Below are 22051 nucleotides of genomic sequence, written 5' to 3'. Positions count from 1 at the left end.
ATCTTTGAGGTAATAGATGTTATTCTGTTTATCCAACACTAGATGGCAGTGTGGCTCAAGTGCAATACATTACGTTAATATTCAAGCACAACTTTACCACCGTGCCTTACAAAGGTTTTCACAACCTTTGGACTATATTTTATTACATTTCAATAACCTAGTTGCATTTTATTTAGACTTTATTTGGCAGTCCAACAAAAGTTGTACAGTTTTGTGAAGCAGAAAAAAGACAAACAATTTTCTTATTTGTTTAACAAGTAAATTGCTTAGAATTCTGCTGTGCTGTGCATTCATTAGCCTAAATCTATGCATCTGTAGGTTTAAATGTTTTCTTATTCTGCACTGCAAAACTTCTGAAACTCAGATTGCTCAGACATCAATTGTGAATACCAATTTTTAAATCTTGCCACTGATTTTCAGTTGGAAATGTTTTCTAGAACATTTTTTTATACAAATATTGATTGTTGAAAATACAGAGTTTATCTTGGATGATCATAAGAGCAAAGAGTATTAGCTGAGGATAGAGGTCAGATACAGACTTTGTATTATTATTATTATTTTGTTAACATTAGAGAATGGTAGACCGTAAGACCATAATAATTGAACACTCACATTTTTGTTAAAGTTGATCAAAACACTTCTGAGTGAGGTTGCAATGACCTGGAAATTCTTATTATTAAAAATCCATTTCTCATAAAACATCTCAAACGCAGGTGGAGCTCTTATGTTAATGTGTCTATTTTCCCTCATTGCAGGGTAAAAATAGTAGCTAACCTTTACTTGCAACAGGCCGTAAGAGATGTTTCTGCAAGGTATGCTACACACCTGTATTGACAACAATATCAATACCTATCGGAGTAGACCAGGGGTGCTGCCAGGAATCTTGAGCCCCATGACAAAAAATTTAATTGGGCCCCCCCACACAGCTGCTGTTACAATTTTTTTGAGTTTGTCTATCAAAAGCATCATGATTTTAAAGGCTTGCAACTGCCTTGCTTTCTTTGGTCCAATACTGATAACTAGCACAATATTTACTGCTCACGAATTTTGCATGCAACAGTCCACATACAGTATGCAAGTATAGGTTGCTTATTTTTTTCTATTGGTTTTAGCTTACTGAAATGTCTCTCCCCACAGGCAACAGTCATAGGCAACATGCAAAATATACATGAAGCAATCCAGACTTCTCAAAAAAATGTTATGTAGTTGCATTTTGTTCAAGCTGCAATATATAACTTTAATAAAATAATGTTTCCTCCATATTTGTTAAAGCTGTCACCATGTTGTGACAGTTTGTTATGAGACAGATCATCTGTAAAAACAATCAATCTCCTCCATCTCCTCCTGGAATTACTATTGCTGGCTAAAGTAATGCAACATTCAGACCTAAACAACCAATCAGACAAGGAGGAGGGTCTTAGTGCTGTCAATTAACCTGATTCACTCACTGGTAAATGTGGAATGGTGGAATGGTGGAAAAACAATTTATCATTAGAGAAAAAAAATGTTTATGCTAACTATGCTAACTAGACTGAGCATTCACAACAGGCTGTCCTAGCTACACCATAGGGACGAGCAGCCACATGAAAATTGTGATTGACAGCACTAAAACTCTCCTGTCTCTGATTAGTTGTTTCTAGATAGAACTGGGAGAAGGCAGATGAAATAAATTTTTCACAGATTATTTCTATACCATACTGTCACAACATAATGACAGTTTTAAAAAAATGCAAAAGAAAAAAAAAAAAAAAATATATATATATATATATATATATATATATATATATATATATATATATATATATATATATATATATATATATATATATATATATATATATATATATATATATATATATATATATATATATATATATATATATATATATATATATATATATATATATATATATATATATATATATATAAGTTACATACTGCAGCTTTAATTTCAGTCAGGAGAGGACAGACCAGGAGGTATGTGGGCTAGAGCTCCTGCTGACTGACTCACCTGTTGTTAATTGTGGTAAAAGGTACAGGGACAAGTTCAATATATGAATATGTTGGTAATTTCTCTCCTTAATTTGTTAATGTTACTGAAATAGAGGCAAACAGTAATCTATAGCTACGCTAATTATGCTGAATGGTTGATAATCTCACACAGTCTAACCACCTCTCAAAAACTGGGTTACAAATTGACATATTTACCATTTCTCTCTCTGTCTCTATTTTTTGAAAACATAACTTTATTATTTTCCTTAGCAGGATAGTAACAGTCACAGTCCTTCTTGTCTTCTACTGACTGCTGCTGAACCGTCAAGCGCCAAGCAGGAACGAACCAGATTATGCAAATCCAGGGGGGTGTTGAGGGCAAATGTGTGCTTTTTGGTCTGTTAGGGGTAACATTTAATTTTTACTGACAAAAACTATTTTAGAAAATACAATATAATTAATGTTGTAACTGACAGGATCCCCTTTCTTAATTTCTATGGAAAAAAAAAAAAAATGTGGAGGGCCCCCTGTTGGTCAGGGGCCCTTGGAATTGTCATAACTTCCCCCCCCTGGACTATACTCTTGTTTGTTTGTATCTTTCAATCTTTTAAAACCACAGGAATTGTTCTGTCAGACCATCCTTCCACTTTTAGCAGCGATAAGCTTGCAGCAAAGCTAGAAAAAAAACAAACATGTTTTTTTTATCTCCTACACAATTTTATAGCGGCATCACTTTTGTTTTCCACCAAATGTTCACCCATAAACAACACCCTAGCACAGCGAGATTCTGGACACAAGCGGCTGTATACTGGAGGCTTTGGCACATAATGAGGAGCTGTTTCTTTTTTCTTTTTTTTTTTTCTTTTAAACAAAAAGGATGCTTTCTAGCAGAAATGTTTGATAGAAGTTTTATTGGACTGATTTTATTTTTTACTGGGGAAATAAAGTCTCCCACAGGCCTGATACCAAGACTTTCAGAGTGGACACAGGCCTAATTATTGGCATGGACATAGTTCACTGTGGTGCACAGATGTCCATTCACAGCGGGTGTTCATTTCTAGAAATCAAATTATTTTCTGTACTGCCTTTTTGTCTAATTTGACAAGCTAGGAGTGTTTGCTTCTTGTATACATGCATGTGTATTTCACTGTCTATTTGCATATTGTGTAGACAGAGCAGAAGGAAGATGCATGACCCATCTTAATAACGTCTCCACCTTTCATCAAATGTCATTAAATTAACTTGGTCTGAAAATACCCAGAATGGATCTCTGGAAGCATGCTGCTGTAATTGTCTTGTGTCAGCTGCAGAGACCAAGGGGGTTCCAAAGAAAACTCAGTAGAGAAGGTTTGGATGCTTTCTTTATTTGTGCGGGAATATTAGGGAGTTGGAGGGAGATGCTGCTTAAAACGTGACTATAGAGGCGTGGTAGGGGGTTGTTGTTTGCTGATAGTTTTGATGTGTACAAAAACAGTTAGCAATGCTAAGACACAAGCTAATTTGGAACGTTTTCATACAAGGCCTTTCAAAAGTATACACAACTGTTAAGGTTTTGCACATTTTCTCATGTTAAAAATATTCTTTTTTTTTATTTTATATGTATATTTTTGTGATGGACACAAAGTGGGGTCACAATTCTACAGGTAAGTGGAACATGAGGGAAGTGTTTTGTATTCATTCCCCTTTACACTGATTCCCCTTCAATAAAATAATAAGCAGCCACTTGCTTTCAGAAGACAGAAAACGTAACGTATACATGTAAGTGGCTCACTAGTAATAGGTTGCAGTTTTCTTATGCATGAGCTTTTCTGTCTCACTTAAATGTTTTATATATTATATTATACAATGTTTTTTCAGCTCAATGTATGTCTCACAGAGCTCTATTCAATCCTTCATCTGGTGACAACCTCTAATGTCCAAGCTGAGTGTTACAAGCAGAATTCCTCCACTCAGCAAATTTCCTACTTAAAGTGAGTGGGGAATTTGGGATTTATTTTGGTCTCATCCATCTGTTCTGTCAACACTCACTGCTCTTTTGTTTGGTTTAAAAGCAGACATTCATCCTCAGCCTGTGCCCAGACATATCTTAGATCCTAAACTCTGGAGTCAAACAGCAGTTGTTCAGCTGTTTATTTCCCTTTAGTCAGTTTTTAGATTTATAACATCCTATGGTCAATATTTCTTTTGTCCTGTCTTATAAAAGAATTATAACCAATTCATGAAGAAAAGGTTACCTTTGGTTCATCACCTTATTACATAAAACTGTTTATGTGTACTTCGATCGAAAATATAGAAATTCCTTACGTTAATCTTCTATGTACTTGCCTTGTTGAAATTGCAACAGGGATGACTAGTTTTTCCTTTTTTCTCACTGAGGCTGATCCAGTAACAAGCTAGAGATGTCTTGGCTTAACACCGCGCTGCAGCAAACACACTCTGCCACTATATTGGAAAGAAAGAAAAAAAAAATGGAGCATATGATGGGTGTCAAGGTTTTTGCTCTCTTAAGCCACCTCAGCTTTTGCCCAAACTTGAAAAGGCTTTCTTGCTCCAAAGAGACACAGGAACAATTCATCTCAGTGACATCTTATATTTATCTTTTCTTTTCTGTAGATGAGTCTCATCGACAGCATATGAACAAACATGTGGTTACATGAGCAGTGGTTCACATGAGTACATCACAGAGTAGTCAAAGAGTAGGTTGAAAACCTACAAATAGATAGAAGAAATAAGAATTAAATAACAATTAGTCCATTTTAACTTTAAGTAATTAGCAAATTTCTGAAGTAATGATTTAATAATTTACCTGTATTTAACAGTGAATGAATAAATAAACTATTCCAAACTGTGCAATTAATTTTTTTTCCAAACACATGAAAAAACATTGCGTCAAACAAATCTATTTTGGTCTTCTGAATGCATTTTGGATGATGTAAACTGAGAATAATGTCCATTCCTGCCAGTGGTGTCTTTGAGGAAGCTTTCAGTTGAGGTGCTTTGTCTGAAAAGAGATCATTGGGAGCACATGTGTGTCAAGTTACCTTATAGATTTGGTTGCTGAGCCTGAGAAGTGAAAGGGATGGGTGCTGCTAATTTGTGAGGGTCCAATACTTTTACTGAAAGAATGAATTATTTTATAATAATATTATTACATCTGGCTATGGTAGACTACAGAGATGACTAAATCTGCTAATTTTTCTGCTTCTTTATTCAGAGTTGCTTGGCAAACATTTCCACAATAGAAGTACAGCTCAAGAACATAGAATATCAAGGAAAGTTCTGCAGTTTTTGTCACCCATTTTAGAAAGTGAATTACAGAGTGAAATATTTTAAGCAATATTAAGATAAGAATATCATGGGCGTGGCAGTGGCTCGGTACAGTTCGAACCTCAGAGGTGAGGAGATTCAGATGGAGTGGACTGAGACTGGAGTCAGTGCATTGAGAGTCACAACACACACAAATCCTTGGCATAAGGTATAAATGGAATATTTACACCCACCACTGAATCAGAAAAAAAGCCAGTAGTATCTTACTCTGGCATTGTTGCTCAGTGTGCCAAAGTGCTCTGTTCGCATTAAAGTAAAATTTGCATTTCGTTTGGAATTTAAGCTCCCAAAGCTGTGATAAAGACTGCAAAATACATAACCAACATGTCAGATGCTGAACTGGAACAATTGGGATTCTGTTCTGTGTTCACCTCTAATCTTTCAATTTCACCGAATACTTTCTTTGTGTAAAGACTTTGCAGGAAGAAAATGCACAATGAAATACTGAGATATATGTTTTACTGTCAGTTACTTTTCTGGATAAGCATTTTTTTTAATCATTTGGACAAAAAGGTACTCGAATCATAAAATGCAAATACAAAATCACATACTGCTGGCATTGCCATCTTTTCAGGGAAATGTTTTCATCAGGAATATATTTTCAGTTTATTTGGGTTAAATGACCAAACTCATTTACATTTGACCAAGCATTCTGTTCATCAATTAGCAAGGTCAAGAGGCAAGCAATTGAATCTCTTATGAAACAATTGCACAATTGCATTCTCTCTGGCTCTCCCCTCACATCTGCAACCTGTTAGCACATCTGCCCAGGTCTTCTGTTCCAGCATTCACCCTCACAGTATCTAAACCCTTCCCCTGCTTATACTTCTTGCTGGTTTGTCCTGTTATATCCCCTGTTAGTTAGGGCTAGGGTTAAGGTTAGTCTGAGTAAAAGATGTATTCTTTTCAGGTTTGAAAATCTATCGTTCCTGAAATTGAAGTGTTTGTAATCCAAAAAAACAAAAAGAAAAATCCTCGCTGTCTGTCCGTGGTCTGCTCTGAGGACAGTCCTCGCACCAGGGTTGGTGCCACCAACCAAGTCTTGAGCTTGAATGTGATCTTATATGATGAAGAAGAGAAAGCCAGGTCAAATGTGGCCTAAGAGGTTGTAGCGTTGATTATATTGTGGACTGACAGCCTACCAGTTTGATTCTGCCTAAGGGTAGGGCTCTGCCATGGATGACAAGGTTAAAGCTGTAAACAAAGCTGGCAGAGGTGACAGACTGCTGAACTAATTGGGAAATAATGACTGATATTTTTCCTTTTTGGATTCTTTGATAGGGGTCACAAGACAGCGGTATCTATTCTCATGTAAAAAGAATAAACACATTTGCTCACCTGAGAAAGAAAAAAGCCTGGTCATCTGGATGTTCTGTGGGACTCTCTGCCTTGCAATGTTTCTTCACTTGAATCCAAGAGTCTGCATAAATTTTGTTTTGTTGGCAGAAAAGGTCAAATGTTTTCAATTTAGAGAAGCTGAGTTTAGTGAGCAAATGTAAATTCAAGCTTATTCAAGCAATTCTGTGAACTAAGAAAATGTATGTTTTGTTTACCAATTTCAAAATACTTTGTCATACATCAATATTACCAAAACAATGAATTGTTGCAATATTAGTCCGAAATTAAACTTCGGTACGTTCAGAAAGCTTTGAGACAGAAATATTATAGCTGTTTCAGTTTTTATGGTGGCAATTTGCATCGCTTGCAGTCCAGGTTGCTGTGAAGAGTGATGAGATGGAATTCCATAATTAAATTAACGGATGTTAATAATAAATCATGAAAACCTCATTTACTTAGCTGACATGCTTGCATAACGTCCATGATCCTACAGTTAGGTGAGGCCAAAGTGTTGATGAGCACAAGGCATCTGTCATCCTGATTGAATTAGAAAAGCAGAGTAGTTGCTACAAAAGGGTTTGGTGTTTGATGACATTCTTGTTTTGATCAGTAATGGTTGCCTCCAAGGAAACACCCTCAGTGAAAAGACCTTCCCTTTCTTGCACAACCTGCATTATTGTCTGACAACTGTCAAATAAAGGCCACTAAAGCCGTTACAATCTTTAACTTAAAAAAGAGATGTATAACTTAAGAGTAGGCTTCAGTTACTGTTATTTATCAGACTTTCCAGAAGTACAAATATGTTTACCAGAGATTTTCTGATAATGGTCTCTTCAAGTGCTAGCACTCTTACCTTATAGCCATAAGGTCCTGACTTCAAGTCCCACCCAAAGGTCTTTCTTGTTGGAGATTGTATGTTCCCCTCACATGAGTGGGTTTTCACCAGGTACCCTGGCGTTCTCCAGCATCACTGACTATTAAGATAGTTGGTCTCTCTAACTTAGCACCAGACAACACTTCACTCTACAACGCATTGATACATTACAACACATTATAAAAACAACACAGGACACAAGCTAAAGTGTAAATTCCAAGTGTTTATTACAACACTGTGACATATCTCTTCAACCAACAAGTTAAATTGTATTTCTACACTTTATTCATTAAAAGAACAAGGTATACATCCTTCATATACTCTACACATTGTCCAATAGCCCAGTGGTTTAAAGGGAAAATCTCATTTACACTCTTTCAGTCCATCTTTTTTTCTCAATAGCTACGCCTACTGGGAAAGAAACCCCATTTCTCTGTCACATCTCACCTTCTTTCAGTAATTCATTACAGTGCTTATGTCAGACAATGATTCAATTTTATATCATTCTCACGGTGCAAATATTGTGATTAGAACGAAATAAGCGATTGTTTTTACTTTGTCATAGTGCAGCTCAGAGAGCACAACAAAAGCAGTAGGACTATATGGCAGTATATATACATATACATACATGTCACTTAGAAGGTTAGCTTTCATTAATGTTCAAATCCTTTTCACAGTTAGTATTTCAGAAGAACACAGATTCTTGGATGAAAATGGGATAAACAGAGGATACGTCTAAAGATACAGGAATAAATACAGCTTTAATGAATAATAATTTATATTGGTATGTGTAGCAGTTGGCTTTTATTGTCTGTAGATAGCATTGATTCACCAGGGGCTCTGATGGTGAACTGAAAACCCAATACAATGTCATGTGTTTATCATTAGCACATGGTGAAGCTTGAAGTAACAAATACTTGAACAGAGTAACAGCTTGTCACACTAATGAACCCACTCAGAAATGTGTGTTATTTACCTTATATGGCATTATGTCACTTTTAGCATCCTGGCTTCTTATGCGTTAATAGAGACACCCAAAGTTTCAGAAATTTTACAAACCGGCTAATTATGAAGAGGGTGGCTGTCCTTCTCATCGTATCTCTTACACGTTTTGGAAACTGTTTGGAGTTTGGAGCTATGACAGCTGCTTCCACTTAGGGTGTCTGTGTATCAAACACATTCATGTTGCCTGTGTTGTTGTGCTGAAGTGACTCTGGAGAGGAAAGTTTCTGTTGATTGCTTCATTCGCTACTACCTCTTGGTGCTTCAATCGGTTTCCTCAGTTTCACTCGTCATGACATCATGTCTGCATGTTTATCTCTTCCCCCTGTTCATCCATGGACTACATCACTCTTCTTCTCTCCCCAGGCCGCACTGGAGGAACATGGACTATAGAGGCATCCGGATGTGCATGGCAGAGCTATTAGGCCGAGCTGCCAAAATGTAGATGGCACTCTCCCTTAAAAAGTCTGCCCAGGTCAATGGCCTATTGCATGTAAGAAAACAAGTAGTTACTTAGACAGCTGCTACTCAAGCTATAAAATTATATTATGGATTCATTTATTGTTACGTCAGGAAACTTTCTTTTTTGTTTGTCTTTAACATAAAGCATTTGATAGAGAGAACTAAACTCTTGTTAATGCATGTTAGTAGTAAGAAAAGTAAAATACAGGAGGAAATAGACTGCTAAGATAACACCAGGATAAAACTCAATGGTTTTCAATAAACAATGCATGTTCAAAGGAGAAAACCAAAATGCACAACCCCCAGAAATCACCAGAACAGCTTCAATGTAGGAGGATTTGGAGATATGGAGGTGGGAACATCATGTGCTGGAGGTGTATCTGCATCAGAGGTGATTACTTTAACGGGGATATGATTTTTGCACACAGCAGACATATAGGATTTTGAGGTCCGGGGTTTCTTAACCACATTTTCTTTATGTCTAAATTGTAAACTAGAGTAGTTTCTGTTGATTATTCCAGATTGAGACTCTAAAATTCCAGCTTCCGAACTCAACTGCAAGGCAGTATGAGTAATGACTGTCTTGGGAAGTTTAAAACCACACAGCAAACATGTCTAGGGGATTGACCATGATTTTATGTTTAAAAAACATACTATTAGTACTTAATTATTTAAAAATAATAATTTTCTGGTTCATAAATAAGATATAAATCATGTCAGTGTATAAAGAGGGATTATCTTACAAAGCATTAAAGTACCATCAATCCAAGTAATATAGTTAAGAAGACCATCAGATCTCTGTCTTGTGGTATTATGCTCCTTGATGCTTTGGAAATTAGGTTATAAAAAATGAACCACACTTTGTTAATTAGTGCTCTGTCTAATACAACTCCCAATGTGCAATTAGGAATCCCTAGAGTAAGCCACAGCAGTAGCTGTAATTATTGCTGAATCATGTATAGCATAAAAAAAGTCCCAAACATCTTGTTATTCCAAAGAACCAGTACCTTCATGCTCTATTGTAGTTTTCACTAAAAATACAAACCTGTTTTCATCAGTCTTGCTCCTTTCACTTCCAGAGCTAGCTGGGCTGCTCTCACAGATGGGTCCAACATGACTTATGCTAAATAATAAAACAGTGAAGAAAAATATGAGTGCATTAGGAGATGGCAGCCTCATAAAAAAAAATAAATCACTGGCATAAATGGAACATAAAACATAAATATTTTCAAAACTGGCAATGTCTTCAAAATATTAAATTTTCTTTTCAATTATATTTAATAACTGTGCCTTGCAAAACCATTCTTGATTTTGACAATTTGTCAGAATAGAACCATGAACTGTAGTGTATTTTATTGGGATTATAAGTGACAGAGAAGAGGATAGAAGGAGTTTATAGAAAGAGTCACAACCTAAATACAATGGACAGTCTGCATTGGATGAAACTTGAGCTGAGAAGAATGCATAAAAGCTGGTTGAGAAATAACCCCAAAGACATACAGACATCCTTGGAGCTAAATGGGGTTATACAAAGATTAATATTTGTAATTGTTTTTAAACAATTGTATCGGCTCCTTCCTTATTTATGCATTACTTTGTGTTAGTTCCCTATGTCCCAAACAGAGAATAGGTGTTGTACATTTCAAACAAGCAGAATGTCTGTCCACGTATTAATTAGTAGGAAACATTTTGTTATGGCTTGTTGTCTCATCACAGTCAACAAAATTTCTAAAGTATTCATAATCTTTTCCTGCACAACATGGAAGAAGATCAATCAAAGTTAGCTGAAGTTTTGGTGGAGCTCCTTTATTAAAAACATTTTTTATTGGAGGAATGGTGGATTAGCATTTTTTTGTGTCATTCTGGCTCATACTGTGAAATGCCATCTCTGAGTAAGGCTGGACAATATTCAATTGCATGTCATGGTTTAACTAATATCTTGATGTCTCGTTAAGACACTACTTTCTATACTTGTGAATGTAATCAAACAAAAAAATTGCTATTTAACATGCATTGAGCAAGACCAAGACTGTGTTAGTGTTAGATTAAATTTTTCTGTTGTCTATTAAGCACAGCTTTTGACGAAAAGTTCACCTGAAGAGAACAAAAGGCTTTTTTTTCTAATCCTTGTAATTACAGGCCATCTTATTGTTGAGCCATGCCTTGTGTAGCATGACACAAGGGCATAAAGAGCCTGCTCTCTACTCATCCAACTTCATTGACCCCTAAGTACACCTCTATGAATGATTTATGTTCAGAAAGAGACTCAGTTCAAAGCTAAGAGGAATCTTCCCCTCTCTCTCCTCTCTAAATCTAAATCAAGAGTTTGTCTGAGAATACTTGAAGGACTACAGGGAGATGAGAGCTGTTAGACTGAGAAAAAAGTGACAGGCCATGCAGTGCTGAGTCACACTCACCCACAAGTCATAGGAGAGCAGAATCCCATGAGTCTGTGGGGAATAGGTGAGAGGTATATGGAATGGTACAGCACAGGAGATGTGACAGCTCCAGCACAAGAGGTTAAACAGAACACAAAGCACATGCACACACAGATAGATGCTGGTGAAGATGAAATATATTTGAGATTTTAGTGTTTTGAGATATCTACAGTGCACTCTAAGAAGGTTATATCAATTATCTGGCATTCATGGAGTTTCTGCACTGTACATATTGATCAGGGCAATGATTAATTGCAAAAAAATAACAACTATCTGTTACTATAATGAAAAAATTTGAATAATGAAATGGAATAATGAAATGACGTGTTAAAGATGAGGTGACACAACTTAGTGCCACACTTTACTGAACTGCACTGCTGGCTAAACATTCTGTATGCCAATTTCATTTGAATAGATAAACAAAATAATTCTCAAATCAATAAGCTAAACTTGATTCTGCATTTTAGGTAGCCCTCTGCTTTTTGCTGAGCAGAGAAATTGCGTCTCTGTGCTAAGAGCACTTTAGTGACAACAGACATTGTTTATGATTTATGACAGAAGAATGTACCAGATTTAACGACTCCTTCTTTCTCTCAATCTCTGTTCCAGTACTTGAAGCAGTTCACCTTTTTTTTTTTTTTTCTGGCTTCACCAGCTGCTGTCTGCATGCAGATGAGATCCTAACTCCCCAGACTGCTGCCTTTAGTAGCGAGGTGTTGAGCCCTCACCTCACATTGCAGGATTGAGGATCTTTGAGCTTGTGGAACCAGGACTGCTGGGCCTGGCGGCATTCTGCTCTGGTGATCACGCCGTCTTTATCCATGACCAGTCCTTGAAAAACCGTTCTTGCCTTGTCTCTCTCCTTAGCAGTCAAAAGACGCACCAGTGAGTTCTAAAGAAGAAATAAATAAAGAAAATAAATTCACAACAGTACAAGCAGACTGAACGTGCACGCTATGTACTTGCTTTGACCACGTATACCATATATACAGGACAAACCAAAAGTTTGGACACACCTTCTAATTGAGTTCAATTAGAAGGTGTGTCCAAACTTTTGATCTGTACTGTACATATTTTTATGCAATTGCCTACAAAAGGCATTATTTAGAGTTTTTGCCAAAATTATTTGCAAATCAGCGACCTGTCTAGGGTGTTCCCCACCTCTCGTCTGAAATGTTAGCTGGAGATAGGCTCCAGCACCCCTCCCGACCCCACTAGGGACAAGGGTGTTAGAAAATGGATTGATAATATAATCAGCAAGCACAGTTTTACCTTCCAGTACCAGAGAAAAACAGTACATAAAATGCAAAAGCAATTTGAGTAGTGTTAAATCTGAACCTTGATTGTCAATGATGATAAAATTACAAAATAATGCAAATGCATTAAAGCCACAATTTGATTAAATAATATCAATTCCTTTTAAATCACATAATTTCTAATAGATGTTATTCTGTACAAAATGTTACAATAAGGGAGGCTGGGGTAAGAAGAGCTTTTTCTCATATTTGGGATCACTATGTCAAGGCAGTCCTAGTTTGGTAGAATATATAATAGTATATACATTTATATATTTCAGAATATTGTGCATCCCTCCAGACAACCAGAACTATTTTGATAATGAAACATGTCCAAAGGAGGTTGTCTCATTGCACAACTTACCCCAAAGCCACTATTTTGACTTTATTTGTGTCCACGGGTAAAATGATACACTTTTATCTTTGATTTATGACCTCATGTTGTAGCTCATACATGGCACAATTTATATGTAAAACAAATAGGAAAACATCTATTATAGTCTAAACACAATTCTTACAAATCTTATGATTGAATAAATTTACTTGTAAGAGTGAAAAATTGTGTTTTCTTTAAGGATTAAAAATCTACCAACTTTACCAATGTGATTCACTTCACTGACTCAAAAAGATGCCTTCCTCCTAACTATTTGGTCACATGATCAATGTTTTCTATCATTTCATAGCAACAAGGGGTGGCTGATTTACACTTTGGCTCAGCTTACCCCAACTTAGCTACTACACTGATATTCTAAATGTCTTTATTATTATTGGTGTGATATTATACACAGTTTTACATTGCAGTTTAATAGAAATTTCGCCATTATGAGATAATAGAGGATATTTCTATTCTATTCTATTCTGTGACTATTCTAATTTGTAATGACAAAAAGTATATGTTTTTTTCATTATCCAAATACTATACCTCACTCCTGAACTTCCTTAGAACAGCCAGTGACTCAAAGTAGAGAAAGTCTGGCCATTCGATGTGACCCTTCTTCTCAGGATCCAGAGAAGCAAACTGGGCTAAGACCTCCTCCTCTTGCTCATCACTCAGGTCCTTATCAAACTGCTGCTTGGATACAAAGTGACGGTACTGCAGCAGCTCATCTGACACCAGGCATGACTCTACAACGACAAGGAGCAATTCATCACATCACAGTAAATTAGTCACCCACTGGTCTTCCAGATATAATTAGTTTAGGATGACTCATGGACAGCGAAGACGGGACCACCTATACCTGTCATCCTGCCGAGCTTTAGGATAACAAGGAAAAAACTGAGATCAGAGAAAAAATAAAAAAAAGATAAGGGGAGACTTATCCTTTAGATTAACTTGACACAGGCTGACGTTTCCATACTTATTTTTGTTAATTATGATGTTATCGTCAGAATTTAATATGGTAGATCAGTCTCGACAACTTATACACATCACCAAAATCTGACAGATATGGCTCCTTGCACAATATGCATATTCTTTTCCACATTTTGGAAACTTAAATATATTTTATTGGAATTTATGTGATGGAGCAACACAAATAGGAAAAATAAATAGAAAATTACAAAATTACAAAGTTCTGCAACAAAACTCAACATTGTTTAGAGCCACTTTTTGTAATGTGCAGATTACAACACTGATAGATTCTTGGAGTGTATATAGCTAATGACAGAGTTATGATAGGTCACTTGACTTCTAATCGGATTAATGTTTTCCATGATCAAAAGTCTGAATGAACCCATTGATAGGCTAAGGTACAACAGTTTAGTCTATCCAGTGACCTACACGAAACTTGAAATAAAACTTTCTACTGGAAGCAAAACAAAATAAATCATACAGCATATTTACTGACTCACCTGGGATGATCTTACACTGCTTGAATGTCTCCATTAAACTGTACAGCTCCTCCTCTGTTAGAAGAAGATTCACATTGTCCTGCAGGGTAAAGGGCAATAAGAATAATTACAAAATGCACAGTAAGTCTCATCTTAGGTTCTGGAGCCTTAAATTTAACATTCATTAATAAGGTTGCCACAAACTTACACACTGAAGCAAAACTTGTGTAATCTGTGTAATCTAAAAGACAAAAAAATCTCCTACATGTTCACATGTAGGAGATCATGTAGCAAGGAGATTTCCTTGCAGAAGTATCCATGCCTCTTTTTTAACATAAGTCTCATAACCTCAAAGCTTTTATATTAGAAGTGGATGTGGTAGACTTATGTATTCGTGAAAACGAATGTGTGATCTTCAATATTTCTAAGTAAATCTGAAAAGTGTGGTGTCCCTTTGTATTCAACTCCTTTTACCTGGATCCCCATCCATTAACTTATGTGTATCCAATTGGTTTCAATTATTATCCAACTTGTAAATATAACCCGCCTGCGTAGTTTCAAATCTGTATAAATAAAGCTATTTTGTGTAGGCTGCAGAGGTTTGTCAGTGAACGTTAGTCAACACACTGTGTTAATAATAATAAAGGTGTGGAGAAATGAAAAGCATATATGATAGTTAAGCTGGTATTAGTAAAAAAATCAGTCTGATAAAGAAAGACAATCTTCACAAAGATATTTGAGGAAGATAGTTGCGGATCAACAGCAGGTGAGAAAAATGCCTGAATTCCCCACTACTCACACATTAAGTTGAGCCCAAAAGAGGAAGTCGTGATCACATTATGTCAACCAGCAGTAGCTGAGCAACAGATTGCCTGATAATGCCCCGCATTTTTATCTTTTCAGCTGTTATGTAGAGCACAGTAACTGCCAAACACCCTGTTGTTATACTATAGCCAACATTCATATTTGTTAATGATGCTTTAAGCTTTCACCAGTCTATCTGAGTGCTGAAAAATTGTGTTTTCAGTAAGTATGGGAATATAATTCTCAGGAAGAAACTTACTAAAATCTTCCTTGTTTGATGTCCTTAGCTATTTATTCATACCAGGTAACACAACAACAATGTGTCTGGCTTCGAAGGCCATTCCAAGGATAATGAAATTTTAAAATGAAATACTGAATCACAGTAATTGCATCTGTTGTGTACAAGCACACTTACTGTGATTCAACATGGAAGAACAATTCTCATCCAAGCATGTATTTTCAATATTAGGACACCCGAGCAATGTTCATTATCCTTTGAACACACAAGTTCAATAAGATTCTCTCATTAAATATAGCACTTTATATTTCTGAAAAAATTTTAACTGCGATCGTATTGTAAATTTTATGATGAATTTTCAATAGGTCTTCAAAGTGTTTACCAAAATGTTGTGTCTTCAAATGTAAGACCATGTTTCACTTTTTTCAAGATTTTGCAACATTTAACTCAATTTCACCCAAATGTTTTACTTATTTATTTAGAACTACAACATTTTGTCCAAAAATAGCTATTTCCAAGCAGTACTCAGTAGATGTAATTATTTTCAAGGTTTGGCATTACATATAAATGTTCCTCTGCTGAATATGCTGCTTCCAATGAAGTACAGTACTATTGAGCTTTAGCAATGTATATATATATATATATATTTAGATTCAGGTAGCACTTTTAAACATAACACCTACACACTCTTTTCCATGTACATGTTGTAGTATTCAATGTTAAAAGTGTTTAGAAAAGTTCCTTATTCCCATGTCAAGATTTAGACCTACTGAACAAAGTATTACCTCCCAATGGAAACTATAATATCCACTAATATTTATTGTAGGACAAATAGATTTCCATCCTTTAAGAACTACCTCCAAACAATTTTACTAGTTCTCGGCAATACTTTTATAATATGTAGAAATATCATCAAACAATATCCCTTTTCTGGCTACCATATTCAAGTAGATTAAACAGAGAGTGAAGCAATCAATATGCTCAACTATTAGAATATAATAGAAGAAGAGATACAAACTTTATTACCCCTCAGTGGGGTAATTCAGGTGTTCCTGCAGAAATGTGACAAGAAGTCGAAGCATATAGATTTGCATAAAAAAATGTGGATACTAAGCAAAAACGAAATAACAGAATATTGACAGAAACATTAAAAAAACATATGTCATTCTAAAACACCTATATTTTGCACCACATTCTTTGGCTCTCATCCTTTAACGATTACTTGCTGCCACATTCATCATAGAAGTTGTTTACAAACTAAATTTGAACGTATTTTGAGAAGGAAAGAAAGGCAAGAAAAAGAATTCTGAGTTAAAACAGGAGCACATATTTCAACAGTGAATTATTATTCCCACATTTGAAGCCAATTATCTTGTTTATCAAGCTTAAAAAATATACGCATCAGCCACAGAAGTTACCTTTATTAGCACCAAATAAGTTCATCCAACGGTGACAGAGTAAAATAAAAGTATTTTGATTTGAGAACCTCAGATTGATATTTTGTCTTATAATAAAAACATATTTCAGAAGAGTAGCAGGTCTAGCCAGCTGCATTAAATCTCATTACGAATATGGTGATTATTCCTTGATAAGACATAAGATCTGTTAGTTGTGTCATGTATAGTCTGTAACCATCTATCATTACAAATCATCAAACACATCAAATGCTGTTGTCAATAAGCAGCATCGTCAGATGTTGTTGATTTTTTGCAAAAGAAAAAAAAAATGCATCCATCATGTGTTTTACTTAGAGACATCTAACGACTCCAGCAGTCAAAGAGCTCAGTTAAATCAAGTGCTTTTATGAAATTTCTGCATCCACACTAATCCATTTCAGTTAGGTTTGTGGAAAAAAAGAATAATATGTTCTCTGGCACATAAACAACTCCTGTGGGAATGGAGGATATAAATAATATCATTGTCTAATCTTTGGCTTGCAGATTGTATAAATAGATCTTTGATGCTGCCTGGATAATGTCAGTGATGTGTTCAATAGTACATAGGTATTTTTAACAAAAATGGCTTCCTCTAAGCTCTGCCTTTCAGTGTTTTTTTTTCATCAATGTACAAATCAGTAGTTTCCTTTTCTTATGGAGAATAAGAAGGTAGTTTTTGTTCAAAAAAACTCACATAAACCAGATCGTTCCAAGGAACAGGAATTAAGACTTTAAATGATATCTCAAGGTGTCCTTTCAGATAAACAACACGTTAGATTTACTATAGGTCCATCTGCCAAGTTTATGAGTGGCTTCAAAAGATTTCAATTTTTCCATGCATTTCTGCCATGTTTTTTGGCAGCCAATCATCATAAGAGAGATCTAGTTTAAAGTGAGATTTAGTACTACTTTTAATTAAAATTATTTTTATTTTGTTGTGTTTTTGGACTGTACAGCACTTTGTATCAACTGTGGTTGTTTTAAAGTGCTTTATAAATAAAGCTGGTATGGTATGGTATGGTATAATTTTAAGCAATATCAAATCTAAGAGAACAAAACGTTTCCCCCCGCTCTCATTCTAAGCACAGCGAGAAAATCAGCTGCAGACAGAAGTACTGCCTTTCCAACGCAGTGGAAAACATTTCCCTACAACCAAGCTTTGGCAAAAGGAATTTGTTTCACAGGGACAGCAGAAGAAAGAGAAGCCCCTACTTCACTTTGAAGAGTCTTTTAACAAAGGCCAGGCAGCTGTTTGTGGTTCACAACAACTGATTACATCATCTGTTTGCTGGAGAGTTGTGTATTTTTGGAATTTGCTTTGAATTCATGATGAGAATCTGATGTGTTGGAACTCAGCTGAACCAGAAATTGTTCCGCAATAACAGCATGATCCAGGCTTTTATTATGAGTCACTTTGACTTATCACTTTGATGTTATCAAAGGTCGCTAATGATTGGACTCACAGATTTGGACAGTGAAGACTGTCTCATCATTATCCCATGGCTATCACATGGAAACGCTGCGTATCGGTGAAAATAGTTGGTTTTTCCTTCACTATATATCAGAATGTTGTAGGGAAAGTCATTAAACTCCAAATTGCTTATTGTTTATGCATTTGCAAAGCATTTGTAACTGCTGCTGGGTGACTTTACTTTAAAATGATATGACAGGTCAATATGAATAATGAGGTCTATGACTTGCTGTTTTGCCTGTAAATCCATAATTATCCTATAGCTTTTTTTTACATGTTTCCCTCATTATGCCATCAAAATATTCCAGGATTTCTATTTCTTATGTGGGATTAATATGTGAAAATACACATGTAGTCACATTTTCTGCATGTCTGAGATTCATATAAAGTTTATACTTGAATAAATTTTACAGCTCTGAGCATCAATACAAACTTGCATACTTACTATTACACTGCATTATAAAGTGAGCTCATGCTGGATGTCCATTATGACGACTTTTCTGACTCACACAATAGTAGCAGCTCCAGCCAGTCACAGTGTGGGCTGTGTCTCTCATCTCCTGCAAGGCCTCAGCACGAAGATAGCCCAGCTCCCTCAGACAGCCGTCATGGAACACCCGCGTGCAGATCCTGCAGGGGTAGAGGTCGTCCGCCGTCCACACCTCACAGACATCACACATCTCGTCGCTCGGCGGCTAGTGGAGAAAGCAGAAAGCGTAACTCAGGAATTAGCTGAATGATTCAGCAGAACAGTTATTTGAGTGAAAACAGTGCCATTAAAAGCTCATTGACTTTAATTTCTATTATGTTAACACCAGAATGTGTTTCAGGTAGCAGCAGCCTTTTATGTCTCTTTATCTCGCTGCATCATGAATGATGATTTCCGAATAAGCCGGCAGACGGGAGTGTTTAGAGCTCTCCCAAATGGCCTCGCTCAAAGGGGAAGTTAAAAGCTGGGTGTCACAAAGAGGGCAGAGATGGAATATATTTTGAATATGGCAGAAACCACTCTTTTTATTAGACAGACTGCCCTGGAGGGACATCTGAGTGCTGGACTCTACACATGAAAAGAGAGAGATTTTTCATAAAGATGCCTTCACTTTTTAATACTTTATCTATGTGCTTCAGTAGATAAATAGATAAAAATGAACTATTTAGTGAAAAAAGAAAAAGAAAATACATCCATTTAGTGCACTGAAAAATTGCCTAGGGAGACAATTACATTTATGGTATGCTGGCCACATCTTCTGAAAAATTAGATAGTTTGGATTTTTTTTAATGACAATAAAAAAAAGGCCACAAAAAGTATCTTATATATAAAAGCAAAACATGCAAAAAATTTCAAACATGGGAGAGAACTGCAAGTGATGCCAATCGAGAATGTTGTTTATTTTTAATGATCACTGAAACTGCATCACATGGGAATCAAATGATTAAAGTGCTCCAGGAAAATCTTGAACTTTTTCACAGGAAAGGTTTGTGAAAGTGGGAGCCTATCAGTAAAACTGTACGGATGTTTCCTGTGGGGTTCCTCAGCGGTCAGTGTTGAGTCAGTTGACACCTTATGTTTTTCAGTCTCCTTGTATGGTCATGTGGGTTTGCACTTGTTTAATTCCATAATCAAATTAAACTGTGTCCAATATCCAGAGGTTGTAATATTGATCTGGAACACCCATTTTTATTTAATTTCTCCACAACTTTATGCTTTGGTGTATTTCTTGGTCTCCATTGTGCTGTTTGTTCATTAATGTTCTCCAACAAACATTCCAGCCCTCAAAGTAAAGACGGCTAATTTGAAGGTTCGATGAACCAATAAAAGTGTTTGTAATGTGGCCAAATTGAAAAGAAAACTATGTGCAACTTTAGACTACTGCAGGAAAAAAACGAAGCATCGTCTCATTACAGAACATGCATCAGTTCTGTAACCACAAATATTTATGGTAAGATACAGAAATGTTTTGCTTTCTTTAGGGAAAATACAACATTGAGTTCTACTTGCTAAAAACCAAGATATTTTATTCTCCTCAGTTTTCTTTATTTATTTTTCAGTTTTTTTGTCACTGTTTGAAACGTATAGGGATGTTTGGTTTTTTTTATGTCAAACCTTGTTCAAACATTTTCTATTATAATATATGTAAATATGTTTTACTTTAATATATCACTGGTGAAGCAAGTCAAGAATAACATTTCCATTTGGTTTTCCATATGGACCCACACAATTTGTAGCCATAAACACTATGAGAATGATTTATCTTTATTAACCAAATCAAATTCAGTTCACCAGCAAATGAGACGGAAAATATTTCTCTAGGTTTTATTGTTGTCACATAGAGGTTTAGCAAACCAAACAACTTCAAATTATCACCATAGCTTACTTCACATTTATGTGCTGGTGAAGGTAATCAAAATCAAAACACAAGTTTATTTAAACTCGTACTCCTGGAGACGGATTCCTACCAAGTACCAAGTGTTTACTCGTCTAAATAGAAAAAACGAAACAAAAAAACTGCAGGTGTTGTTGCCCGTGTGAACTCCCTCTCCTGTTAGTCAGCGTCACCCTGAAAATAGTCACCTCTCAGAGCCAGCCAAAGCAGGCCGCCCACAACATGCTCAACGTGAAGAGCACTCATACACATCGACAACATATCACAGCTACTGGGACACAAAAACTGGTTATAGGAACAACTTCAAGCTCATGCGTTATCACCTCTGTACCCTAGTAAGACTAATTGTATGTGAAGAACTGATCTGATATCTGAAAGAACTTATGTAAAATAAATGAAGAGCATATATTAAAAGAATCTTAGGGCATGGATGTGATTTATAAATATACCAAGAGAGTAATCTACAGTTTGTAAGTCAATAACTTTTGGGGAAACCTTTTCCAGGGAGGCTCAGTAATATAATCAGTACCTGCTCTTTGTTTTCCAGGTCCACCTCAACAGACTGGTCATCATCAGGTTCCCTTTTTGGTCGTACAAAAGCAGGAGGCGTGAGTTGATGCTTCTTGTCGAGGTCTTCAGGCTCCACACCTTTCCCGTCCCTCAACCTCGACCACGCTTCCTGGTTAACTTTACATTCATCTCTAACTGGAGCTGAGGCCTGTTGGGAGGTTGATGGACCTGCGTTATTGTCTGTTTCCTCTGGTTTCATTTCCTCTATGTTTTCGTCATTGGGACTGGATGAGGTTTTGGCATCTTCTTCACCTTCCCCCACTTCGGCATTTGTCTGCTTGACAGCACGATCCTTAATGCCCGCCTGGAAGGCCGAGACGACCGCACTGCATTTCTGCACCTTCTCCACCTGCTGCTTCTTTGACATAAGCACTCCCATGACTACAGAGAAATGGAAAGAAGCATATTTTTTTTAGAAATACATAATTTTATAACTTTTCATATCTTTGATTTCCATTGTGAAATTTGACTTAGTACAGGTGACATAGGGAGAGAAGAATGTAACTCATATCAGTTTTTAGCTCAAATGCAAATTTTGATAACCCCAAATTTAAGATGTTTCTTCATTTGCCTCAAAATCAAATGTCCAC

At 36.1% G+C, this 22051-nt stretch overlaps 1 protein-coding gene across 2 annotated transcripts in view; it reads right to left on the bottom strand.

The window, feature by feature from the left end:
- Positions 1-7734: 7734 nt before the first annotated feature.
- Positions 7735-22051, bottom strand: part of phf24 (PHD finger protein 24) — a 30096-nt gene continuing 15779 nt past the window's right edge. Inside the window, exons 2-9 of one of the 2 annotated variants that reach the window (XM_044096418.1) lie at positions 21421-21842; positions 19017-19202; positions 14580-14658; positions 13651-13853; positions 12162-12325; positions 11413-11445; positions 10041-10118; positions 7735-9017 (exon numbers count right to left, since the gene is read on the bottom strand). In XM_044096418.1, the coding sequence (XP_043952353.1) occupies positions 8921-9017; positions 10041-10118; positions 11413-11445; positions 12162-12325; positions 13651-13853; positions 14580-14658; positions 19017-19202; positions 21421-21840 (1260 nt within the window). In that variant the 5' untranslated portion in view covers positions 21841-21842 and the 3' untranslated portion in view covers positions 7735-8920. The remainder of the gene's footprint in view (positions 9018-10040; positions 10119-11412; positions 11446-12161; positions 12326-13650; positions 13854-14579; positions 14659-19016; positions 19203-21420; positions 21843-22051) is intronic. The other variant, XM_044096419.1, reaches the window with a different exon arrangement.

The sequence above is a fragment of the Gambusia affinis genome, linkage group LG17 (genome assembly GCF_019740435.1).
Source record: "Gambusia affinis linkage group LG17, SWU_Gaff_1.0, whole genome shotgun sequence".
Classification (NCBI taxonomy): Eukaryota; Metazoa; Chordata; class Actinopteri; order Cyprinodontiformes; family Poeciliidae; genus Gambusia; species Gambusia affinis.
The sequence above is the reverse complement of the archived record's forward strand: the minus strand, read 5'-3'. Positions and strand labels throughout refer to the sequence as shown.